We start from the raw sequence: 12,273 nt of genomic DNA on the forward strand, positions 1-12,273 counted from the left end.
CAGCGATGAATCAACTGAACGAGAAATTAGGAAAACTATCCCATTCACAATAGCCTTAAAGGAAATAAAATATTTGGGAATCAATCCAACAAAAGAGGTGAAAGTTCTCTACAATGAAAACTACAGAACACTAAAGAAATTGAAGAAGACCTTCGAAGATGGAAAGATCTCCTGTGTTCTTGGATAGGCAGAATTAATATTGTCAAAATAGCCAAAAGTGCTATACAGATTTAATGAAATTCCTACTAAGGTTCTGATGATGTTCTTCATAGAAATAGAAAAAGCAGTCATGAAATTCATTTGGAAAAATAAGAAGCCCAGAGTAGCCAAAGCAATCCTCAGCAAGAAAGTAAAGCAGGAGGCATCACAATACCAGACCTTAATAATAGCTCTGTAGTATAACTTAACAAAAATGACATGCAATTGACACCAAAACAGATAAAGAGACCACTGATACAGAATAAAAGACATAGAGATAAACCCACATAAATACAGTTATCTCATATTAGACAAAAGTGCCATAAACATACTTTGGAGAAAAGATAGCCTCTTCAACAAATGATGCAGGAAAACTGGAAATCCATATGTAACAAAATGAAATTAGAACCCTCTCTCTCACTACATGAAACTCAACTAAAGTGGATGGAGGACCTCGGCATTAGATCAGAGACCCTGTACCTATTAGAAGAAAAAGTAGGCACAAATCTCTATCATGTTGGCTTAGGAACCAAATCCCTCAACAAGACTCCTTAAGTGCAAGAAGTAAAATCAAGACTCAATAAATGGGATTGTATTAAACTAAAGAGCTTCTTCATAGCAAAGGAGACAATCAAGAACACGAGAGAGAGCTTACAGAATGGGAGAAAATCATTGCCATCTGTACCTCAGAGCATTAATCTCCAGGATATATAAAGAACTCAAAAAACTTAACACCAAAAAATCAAATAACCCAATCAATAAATGGGCTAAGGAACTGGACAGATACTTCACAGAAGAAGAAATATGAGTGGTCAACGAATAGATGAAAAAATGTTCAACATCATGAGCAATTAGAGAAATACACATTAAAATTACACTGAGATTTCACTTCACTCTAGTCAGATTGGCAACTGTCAAGAATACAAGTAACAATAAATGTTGGCAAGGATGTGAGGGAAAATACACCCTATAAATTGCTGGTGGGACTGCAAATTGGTGCAACCACTCTGGAAACCAGTTTGGAGATTCCTCAGAAAACTTGGAATGGAACCACCACTGCTGCGGTTAGCCCACTCTTCAGTCTATACCCAAAGGATATAAAATCAGCATACTACAGTGCATAGCCACATCAATGTTTATAGCAGCTCAATTCACAATAGCTAAAGTGTGGAACCAACCTAGTTGCTCTTCAACAGCTGAATGGATAAAGAAGTTGTGTTACATATACACAATGGAATTTAGTCAGCCATAAAGAAGAATGAAATTATGACATTTGCCAGTAAATGGATAAAACTGGGGGCTGTCATGCTAAGTGAAATAAGCCAATCCCCCAAAACCAAAAGCTGAATGTTCTCTCTGCTATTCACAATAGGCAGAGAGAGAAAGAAGGAGTGGCAGTTCATCAGATTGGATGGGGGTAGGGTGTGGGGGTTGGGGGGATGGAGGAAGGGAGGGGAATGGGAAAGACAGTAGAATGAATTAGACATAACTTTCCTATGTTCATATGTGAACATACAATCCATGTAACTCCACATCATGTACAACCACAATAATGAGAAGTTATACTCCCTAAATGTATGATATGTCAATATAAACTCTGTTGTTGTGTATAACTAAAAAGAACAAAGAAAAAAAATTTTAAAAAGAAACATCAAACTCAGTGCTTAGTCCTGTGGAGTTTAATAAACATTATCTGAGTCCTAAAGTTGCATATCTTCCCAAGGATGGTGAGATATAGTGGCTGAGCCCTTAGTAAATATAATGGATACTGTTCACTGTCAAGGGATGGTAGAGAAAGAGTTCACAGTAACAGAGTCTTAACTCTTTGCTATTTAGAAGTCTAGCCCATAGGGTTGCCTTTCACTGATCGAACATGGAGAACCTAAGGAATGGTAAACTGGTCTGATCTTGAGCATCCCCCCTGTTCTTATCTCTGTTAAAGCAACCACATATTATGCAGAGTAGAGTGGGTAGGGAGGCTGAGGCTTTGAAGAAAACATTTTTTTTTTCTGGTTTGAAATTTAAAATGTTATGTTGCTCTAAAAGTCAAATCTCAGACCATCCACATAAGGACTTGTAAGATCTAATTTTTTTTTTTTTTGTAATCTTGTAAACTTGATAAGAATGGTATTGAAAGCAGTGTCCACCTGTTTCTTCTTAATGTTGTGTTTGCTTTTCCAAAGCTTCAGAATGATCTTCAACTTCTTCTGAATGTCAATTCAGGGTGGAAGTTGACTGAATATGGAAATCTGTCCCAAGCCTACTGATACCCTTAATAGTTCACTCAGTTGCTGAAATTAGGCAGATAGATACGAATATAATCTCTCTCCTTCAAAATCAAGATGATAACCAAACCTCTGAGCTGTGCACATCAGGCTGTGCTTCACTTCTGCTAAAGGCACCTGGCACCTTAAATAAACCTTGTGGGCACCATGACTGCTATAGTTTGGATAAGTGTCTCCCAAATGTCCACATGTTAAAAGGGTTTGTCTTGAGGGTGGCACGATTGGGAAGTGGTGGAACCATTAGGAAATGAGGCCTACGTGGAGGCTGTTAGGTCAAAAGCGGTGCCCTTCAAAGGGATTGTGGGACTTTAGCCCCTTCCTCTTTTGCTTCCTGGCCGTCAAGTAAGCAGTTTGCTCTACCACGTGCTTTTGCCATTGCCATCCAGAGGCCCAAAGCATTTGGTCCACCAATCTTGGACTGGGAACTCCAGAACTGTGAGCTACACAAATCTTTTCTTACACATTTATTATCTCAGGTGTTGTGTTATAGTAACTTGAAGCTGACTAACACAATGACCTTCTCTGTTTTATAGACTCACCTGGCCACCATTTCTTTCTCCTTATGGGAGGCATACCCACTGCTGCTAAGGGGCTTTAGAGGAGAGGATAGGAAGTAGAGGCGGTGATTTGTGAAGTACTGGTCAACCAGTGGCAGAAGAACCTGGAAAACATCAGCTTTTAAGAATCTATCCAAAGTCCTTCTGTTAGTTTCCTTTAAAAAAAAAAAAGTCACACTCAGTGAGTAAAAAGTCTCTCAACACTGGTCCTAGAATTTCCAGCAAACTCTACTTTTGGATCCTAATTTCCATCATATTTTCCTTTTCTGGGCCCCAAACCAGAGACCTAGGGGATATGTGAAAGGAGAGGGCCACTGACTAAGAGCCCAAATAAACATTCATGAAGCCCTGAGTCAGCATTTGCAGGAGGCGCCTATGGGACCCTGCTCTCAGATGTGGCTTGTTGGGCTCAGCATCAACAGGCACACTTGAGGCATGGTCTACCACTGCTGGCCTCAAGTGTCTGTGTCTGCTTCTCAGAGCAAAGCTACTGTGTGCCTTCAGTCCTCTGAGGACAGGTATATGGAAGAAAATGCTCACTGGTACCTAAATCCATTGTTCTCTCCTTCTTCCTTTTAGCAATAGAAGCCCCCATATTTTACCTAGGCAGTGGGCCACCTGGCTAGAGAATGCACACTCAGCCTCCCTGGCAGCAAGATGAAGCTAAAATGGCTGAGCTCTACCCATAGTCAGAACTTTAGAAAAGCAGCCGCCTGCCCTGCCCTCCACTCTTCCCCTTTCCTGGTGCAGGTTTGGGGATGTGGACATGAAGCACAACTCTGGGGACAGGGGAGAAACGAAAAGATCCTGATCCCTGGGTGATGGTGTGGAGCCAAGCAGGCCAGCCCACCTGCTCAGACCTCCGCCCACCTCGGCCTTTTTTCTGCAGTAGAGAAGTGCACATCTGTCTCTGCAGCCCTGGCATTTTGATGGATCAGTTTAACTCACACCTTAAATAGCAGAGATCCTAAGAAGGTAATTTGGTTAAATGCAGTGAACCACTTACTTTGGCAAAGAATTTGATCTCCTGGTCATGGGGAGACTTTTCAGTTTTCCCACTGCTGACAATGGCTTCTAAAAACGAACCAGGTAACACAAGGTTGGCCAGAATTGAAACAGAAGATCACAACAGTTTATAAACAACAGCTTTTCTAAAGACCATAAATACACCTGTTTGATTTCATGAAACACATTTTATGGGGTACTTTACAAGGGTGCTGGCTCATTGTTGCTTGCGTCAGCTCTCTTGGTCTCTCTATCAGTGAGGACACAGCTTCAGAGAGGTTGAGCCACTTGTGCATAGTCACAAAGCACAACAATGGGAAAGGGACCAGAATGAGTTGTATGAAATATTGACAGAAGGGTCACTCAAATCCAGGAGGAAAGCCACAGACCAAACTGATTTTTTTTTTTTTTTTAGGTGAGGAAAACAAGTCTCAGCCACTGTCCTCCCCATCCCCACACCACCAACACAATCAGCCATCTAAATGAATCATGGATGGCCCATTCTTTGACAAAGGAATAGCCAAGTCTTTTGTTGTATTTCACAGTGATACTTACCTAAGTGGGCAATAAACTCTTGAGCAGAATCAACATACTTGAGGATCTTCTTCAAAAACTTGTAGGCAAACCTCTTTTCCATGGAGGAAGCATCCAGCTCCAAATCCTTCATACCTCTAGAGTGCAAACACAGGAGCCCCGGGAAGTAACAGGAGGCCATGTGACTCTGGGATGTCACCCATCCTCCTCGTGTTGAATTTAATTTCCAGTGTTAATGGTTACTCTGGCTTAGTGACATGGCTCACCAACTGTTTTCCCCTTGCGCTGGGAATCTGACTGCGAGCACACGCTACCTATACTACAACAATTTCTTTCTTTTTAAAAAATTTCCAAAAAATATACAAAAAGCAATTTTTTTTTTTACTTTTTAACATACCAAATTGCAAAAACAAAAAAAAATTTAAATATAAGTGTTAGTACAATGATTTCTGAACAAAATTTTCAGAATGATCTTTATCATTCATGCAACAAATATTGAGCTGGGGATACACTAGGGAAGAAAGCAAAAATCCTGTTTTTGTGAATCTTAGGTGCTGGCTGTGAAAGGACATAAGCGAGTATAAATTATGTGGAATGACAGATGTCAATAAGTTGTGTGGAAAAAAAGGAAAATGAAAAGCAGGATGAAAGAGCCCATGGGTGGAGGGTGAGGGTTTGCAGACGGTGGTATTAAACAGGGCAGTGAGGGCAGTCTTACTGGGAAGCTGCTATCTGGGGCTTTCCAGACATAGGGAGCAGGTGGTGCTAAGGTCCTGCAGCAGGAGCACACATGCCGAGTTGAAGGAATATGGTGGGGAGGCCAGTGTGGGTGGAATGGAAGTAGGCAGACAGAGAGAGGTGAGGTGACAGTAGAGCACATCATTTAGGGCCTTGCAGGTCATCCTTAGACTTTGTTTTTGCACTGAGTAAAACGGGACGCTATTGGGAGTTCTGAATAGGAGTGACATGAAATGACTTACTTTATAACAGACTCGTTCTGACTACTATGTTTAAAATTAACTGCAGGCATGGAAGCCCCATTGGGAGGCTATCCCTGTAAGGATGCTGGTAGCATGAAGTGGGTAAGAAGCAGCTGGAGGCTGGGTATATTTTAAAGGTAGAACCATCAGGATTTTCTGAAGGATGGGATGTGGGTTAGGAGAAAAAGAGAATCAAGTTTTTTGCCCTGAGCAAGTGGAGAATGGGTTGTCATCAAGTGATGGCGAGGCTGAAGGCTGAAGCTGGGTCAGGGAAGCCTGGGAATTCTCCCTGTTGACAGGGACCTCCCTTGATCATCCAGGTGCCTCCCACAGGGCCTGGCACATGGTAAACAATTTCTCAGGATACCTTTGCTGAATTCAATTATCTTTCTCCTGATTCTCCTATTTCCTTGACTTCCTTTTTAGGAACATTAAAGGAGGACTTTTTGTTCCTGTGATCGAATCTTTATCAGCAAATTACACTATGCATCTTGTTAATAACAGGAGTAAATTGAGATGGGAGTCTTTCTCCAATGCTCCCAGGAGGCTGTCTCCCACCGTCTGACCTTTACTACTCCATAACATGGCAAATAAGTTTAGAATTTTTTCATATGTGATACCAGAGAAATATTTGGTAGATTTTCACTTTTTTGACATTCGGTTTCAAAAATTTGGTAGGAAATTAAAAGAAGAAATAGTAGCTTGCTGCGCAAACATTTCTTTGGGGAGCAATGGCTATATCAGAGGAGTACTCCAGCTTGCTTTCCATTCTTTGGGGGCTCAGCCAGCACTACAGAGACAGTGCACCACTGATGTATGTTCAGTGATAAAACAGGTTCTACCATCAAGTCTTAAGCAGCTAAGACCATCCTCAGGTAAACGGCTCATCCAGATGATTTTGATTTAGAAATGATGAAGATAATGGTGGAAGGAATCCGGAGGTACTCAGTCTCCCCAGTGGACATTTACCTTCATAACAATCAACTGCTTTTGTTCAAAGACTCTGTCAGATATGTGTGCTGTTGTTATGTAATTTAACAAAATACCACATAGACAATATTGATATAAGAGTGCTGTTGATTCTCCGAAAATGAAGTTACATATTTTGCAAAGACGTCAACTTTTCCATACACCTAATTTTTTAATTAGGTAGGGTTGAGACAACTGTGAAAGAAAGGACATTTCAAAAATATCTAGCATACCACACTATATTGTTTTGAATGTGTCTTGAATCCACATAGCTCTTTAAAGAAGCCCAAATTCTAAAGCTTTGAGCATGTGTTATGTCTGTGGTTTATAACTTTGATTATTAGAATATTATACAGATACCCTTGGCCTATAGGCACAATATTTGTGAATAAATGCATGCATTCATCATAACTCTTTTCAAAACAGTTAACTGCTCTACTTATTCTGATGGGTTGGGTAGGCAGGTGATTAAACACCTGAGGAGGAGAGACCACCTCTGCCACCATTCCCACCCCCATCCCACTAATATTACCTAAAAGGTGACTTACCTAGAAACTATAATACCATTCACTTGGAGGAATTTAAACAGGTCTTGTGCCTTCTCTCGGTCCCTGTACTTTTCTTTGGCAGTCAAAGTATCATATGGTACCAAAAGAGGGTGACTGCCGCCACCTGGAGTCATAAGGCAAGAGATGACAACACATTAGTTTTTTCCTTTGCCCTTCTGGGACTACATGCTGAACCCTGCCCCAGTCTATCTTCTTCAAGGGATGGTTTGAACTAAGCTCACCTTTGCTCTCCAGCTCCAATTTCTTCTTCTTGGCCCAGATATTGTGATAGTTCTCAGCTACTACTTCCACCATTCCCTGTGTCCCAGAGCAAGGGCATGTCAGTCAAAGAGAAAGCAAGCAAGAAAATCAGCTTCATATCTGCCAGGTTATTTATGACAGGTTATTTATGGCACCATTATCTTAGCACCCCTAAGATTAGAGCACCCCAAATGCTAACAGTGCACTGCTGAAGGGCTCCCACCATTTGTCAGTCTGTGCTTATGCACCTCATTAGCTTTATGTCTTCCCATACATACAGAAAGCAATTTCTAATTCTGTCCCTCCCTGGCAACTCATTATCCTGGCATTCACGAGAATTTTTAATGCATTAATGAGAAAGACATTTCTAGCTGAAACTGCATGCTGGTAGCTTTTCAATTCTCACAGGAGCTCAGTATCATATTTCTGACCTGAGAGGGGGGATTGGAAGTAGGGGGTCAAGCAAAAGTTTAGATCCCTGAGTCTTTAGCTTGGCATGGTAGAAATTGCTGCAAATAAGATTTCTCAAATGAAATTACTCTTTCTAGGTCACTCATAGCAGTGACCCAGAGTGAAAGATGTACTTTGGAAAGAAGCTTTCTCTAAGGTCTGAGAGATTGGTCTGATGGCCTCTCCAAGAGGTGCAAGCCTGGCTGCCAATCTCTGCAGGGGATGGGGGTGGAGCTATGGGAGCAAGCACCTCAGGGAGCTTTTAGTTTCATCTTCTTGATTTTTTATCTCTGGGTCCTGCAACAACTGCTCCTCTGTACCATCATGGGGAAATTAAACATATCCATGGTGGGATATGCAGGATGCTTTTATGGTTTTAGGGGACTTATAAGGACCAGGCAAGAAGTCAAGTTTTGCAGATGTTCTCCTAGCTGTTTTATTTTTGGGTTTTGACACAGTAATTTGCTGGTCCTTCTTCCTTTAATGGAGTCTGCACCCATTATGACATACTTGCAGCAGCCTCCCTTTCTTGGATAATTAGTTAATTCTTTGGAGACTTTCGTCATAGCTTCTGCACAATATCGCCCTCTTCAGTTTTATCTTGGTGGTGACATGTTCTGGGAATTCTTCCCCCTTGTCCCCTGTTTTTCCCCTTCAACTCTTTGGAGGGCAACATGCCCTCCAAATCCCATGGGGCTTTCAAAGCACATTATGTTCTGCAAGAGTCAGCACTGACCTGGAGTTCTCTGGAGAGCACGACATTTGAGAGGTCCAGAGGAGCAGGGCTGTAGCTGTTGCCCTAGGAAAGCAGAGAGAGTCAGTGGGTTTGCCACTGTTCTCCTTATTCTTATCAACATCCCCTGTCAAGCACTGCAGCTGGCAAGGCTGTGTTCTCCCAGTCCCCACTGTTTATCGGAGGCCACCCCACCATGATGGCCCAGGGAGAGCTTTCCCAGATTCCCTGTGGGTCCTACTGGCCCAGCATTGGCTTCTGGGAGGGCCTGTCATACCTGGCTGGTCTGGGACACACTTCGAAGTTTCTCATTTTCCCGTTGTTGAACCAAAGCTTCTCCTTCTTTGGTCCTCTCCACGGTCCAGCCCACAGCCAGCATGGTTTTCAGGGACTCTCTGGCTGGCCAGCGATAAATTTCCTTCTCCTGGAAGAAACGTGCACAGAAGAGCTTTGTAGAACGCACCCTGGCTTTGTGACTGGCCCATCTCTCTATGAAGTTGGATCTCACATTAGACGGGAAAGCTCTAGCCTTCCTCTACAAGGTCCAAATGCCATTTGCACATTTCACTTGCAATACAGAATCAGTCTTTCTGATGTTTATTATGAGACCCTGGGCTCACAGTGTTTTGCACTGGGAGGGAATGCACCGACAATGTTGATGATAGGGTCCACACTTTGTAGGAAGAGAACGGGAGAGTGGCTCCCTGAGTTTTAGTAACTGTTTAAGATGGGACATTGTCATGATGCATCTGTGCAAAGCTTTCCTTTGAGCTTGAGAAATAAAATTTCTTAGACAATTTTTTTTTTGGTACCAGGAATTGAACTCAGGGGTGCTTAACCACTGAGACACATCCTAGGCCCCCCTTGTTTTGTATTTTATTTAGCCACAGGGTCTCACTAAGTTGCTGAGGCTGGCTTTGAACTTCTGATCCTCCTGCTTCAGCCTCCCAAGCTGCTGGGATTACAGGCGAGCAACCACTGTGCCCAGCTAAAATTTCTTAGAATTCTCTTTTGATCTGTGCACTATTTCATCAATGGTCAATATTAAAAGACGCACATGCAATCCTTTACATTTGACACTAGACCTAAAGCTTACAAGGACTCCTACTGATTCCAAGACTGGAATTCAGAGTTGAAATGAATCAAACTTCTTAATTAACAAAAAAGAAAGCAAGAGACATGTTCATATTTCCTTGGGGACTTTCTACTTCCTGCATCTTCCATGTATTGGAAATCATTCCTGTTTAAATTTTCTTTGACAATTCATTGCTCCTTTCCCTCATCCCACTATGACAATCTAGCATAATCCCTTCCTTGTTTAGTCGAAGGGGAACTGCAGGTGCATTTTGTCCTAGCCTGTTAGGGCTGAGCAGTGCTTCTTCACCAGTGGGTTCTCAGTGCCAAAGACCAGAAGGGAAGGCTGAGCTCTTGGAAACTGGTCCCCGGGCTGCTGCCCAATGGCAAAATGAGGAGTGGTTTGTTGAATCCTAAGATGTCTCTAAGGGGTTTGAGAGTGACTGTGTCCTGAGCTCCTCTGAGCATCTGATACAATTTCCAGGGAAGGACAAAGCATGGTCAGAGTGTTACCAGAGGCCTGTTTCTTACCTTCTCTGTTAACGTCTTGAAAGGCCTTATCAGTGGGTGGGTCTTCACGTTTTCATCCAGGGAAATTCCATATTTCCATCCACTCTGACTCTGTAGAAATGTTCTCAGTTCAAACATCCTTGGCATTCAAAGAGCCCAGTTCTGTGACCCAAATCCCTGCTTCGATTTTCATAAGTGGAATAATGGATCTTGACAGAGCTTGGACATTTCCCTCAAAAATGTCTAATTGATCCTTTAAGGCCATCAGGCTCTCTGCCTCCTGAATCTTGAACTCTGCCCCTTTATTCTTTCTCATTTCAGTTGCTGTCCTCTCCACTTTCTCGCTTGTGTTTCAACACCACTCAAAACAGAAGGATGTTTCAAAAGACCCAGCAAATAACATGCCCCAGGTCAGTGTGCCACACTTACAGCAAGGACAGAGGCAGAACTAAAAGCATGCGAGTGCTGGACCTGCTGCCCACTGCACAGAGTGGCTGGTGTATACTTCTTGCCTGTCACTCCCAGAACAAAATCATAGCAGTGCAAGTTTCCTAGAGTCACAGAAGTTCGAGAACTCTGAAAGTCATTCGACAAATACTGGTTGGATTATTTTCTATAGCATGTGCACAACTCTGTCCTAGGCACTGTGGATGCAGAGATAAATAAGATTCCCTGATCCCCATAACCTCATACCCCGACACTCCCAACTGCTCCTTCTCAATCTGTTTTGGCCATTTGTGAACTGTGTAAACTTTCCAAGTTTTTGTCCCTTCTCAAGAGACAACCCCCCCCCACCGGTGGATCTACTCTAGGCCTGCACTCTCAGTTGCCACTGCTGGCTAACATCAAATCAGTATTTGCAGACCAGAGCTCTCCCCTAATTTCTGAATCAACTTAAGCTCTCCTTGGATGTTGTACAGGTGCCTCTCAACATGCTGAAAAGAACCTGGCAGTTACTTCTCTAAACACCTCCTCTTGGGTTTCCTGTACCTCAGGGAACAGCCCCAGCTTGCACTGACTTTCCAAGCCAGCAATTTGGGAGTCTTTGTGGATGTCACCTCTCTGCACTCTGGACACATCCACCTCCTCCTCAACCTACTCGTCCATTTACTTCTCTGGCTTCCTTGTCAGTACTTTCGATCAGGCCACCATCAGCTCGCACACGATTCCATGACAGCTCCCTGAGCAGCCTCCCTGCCACCAATCTCGCCCCCTCCCCACAGACTCGTTTTCTACTTCCTATCAGGGGATCAGGGCACTCTGTCGCTTTATGGTGTTCTGATTGCCAAACTCGAAACCTATAAGGATGATCTTGTTCACCTCTCCCCGGCCCTATTCCATGTTCCATGTTCCAGCTCTGGGGTTCCCTAGGGTTACCAAACTCTCTTCCCTCCCAGTGACTGCACCTACTGACCCAGCAAGGCCCACAAAGTATCACTGTCCTATGAGGAACAAGTTCTATTCCCCCTTTCACACATACTGTCACCAGCTCTAAGAAGTGTCACTGGACCCCTCCCCAGCGTTGGATTAGGATCTGTGTGTGTTCTAATCCTGTGCTCATGCCCATCATAGCACTGAACAACCTGTCCCACTATGGCTGCTTTATCTTGTTTCTCCCACATGAAGAGGTTCTTGAAGGTAGGGGAAATAGTCATTTCTTTTTTATACAATCTCACCTCCTGGCAATGGCGAGAAAACATGTATCCTTGCTCTCATGGAGGTTGGAGTATGGTGTCAGAGAGATCAATCAAATAACCACACTAGTAAAAGTATAACTGATAACACACACACCACACACACACACACACACACACACACACACAGAGCGCTATTAAATACCATGAAGGAAGGAATTAAGAGGGCCTGTATCTGACAAATCTGGAACAGTATCATCATAGGAATTCATGGTTGGATTGAAATTTGCAGGATGAGCTGGAAAATAGTGTGTGCATGTGTGTGTCTAGTTGAGACTGAGGAGGGTTTCAGGGACACTTTTTTTTGTGTGTGTGTGGGTGTGTGTGTGTGTGTGTGAGAGAGAGAGAGAGAGAGAGAGAGAGATACAGAGAGAGGGAGGGAGTAGGGGGGATAGAGAGGGAGGGAGGATGGGAGTGGGGGGGCAGAGAGAGGGAAGGACTGTGGGGGGGAAAAGAGAGGGAGGGAGGGTGAGAG

General features: G+C 43.2%; 1 protein-coding gene across 1 annotated transcript in view; it reads right to left on the reverse strand.

The window, feature by feature from the left end:
- Positions 1–12,273, reverse strand: part of Ryr3 (ryanodine receptor 3) — a 360,681-nt gene that overhangs the window by 88,117 nt on the left and 260,291 nt on the right. The window contains exons 53-60 of the mRNA XM_071607412.1: positions 10,126–10,215; positions 8,798–8,944; positions 8,524–8,586; positions 7,319–7,394; positions 7,077–7,200; positions 4,601–4,716; positions 4,047–4,114; positions 3,023–3,144 (exon numbers count right to left, since the gene is read on the reverse strand). Coding sequence (XP_071463513.1) covers positions 3,023–3,144; positions 4,047–4,114; positions 4,601–4,716; positions 7,077–7,200; positions 7,319–7,394; positions 8,524–8,586; positions 8,798–8,944; positions 10,126–10,215 — 806 coding nt within the window. The remainder of the gene's footprint in view (positions 1–3,022; positions 3,145–4,046; positions 4,115–4,600; positions 4,717–7,076; positions 7,201–7,318; positions 7,395–8,523; positions 8,587–8,797; positions 8,945–10,125; positions 10,216–12,273) is intronic.

This window comes from Marmota flaviventris, chromosome 2 (genome assembly GCF_047511675.1).
Source record: "Marmota flaviventris isolate mMarFla1 chromosome 2, mMarFla1.hap1, whole genome shotgun sequence".
Lineage (NCBI taxonomy): Eukaryota > Metazoa > Chordata > Mammalia > Rodentia > Sciuridae > Marmota > Marmota flaviventris.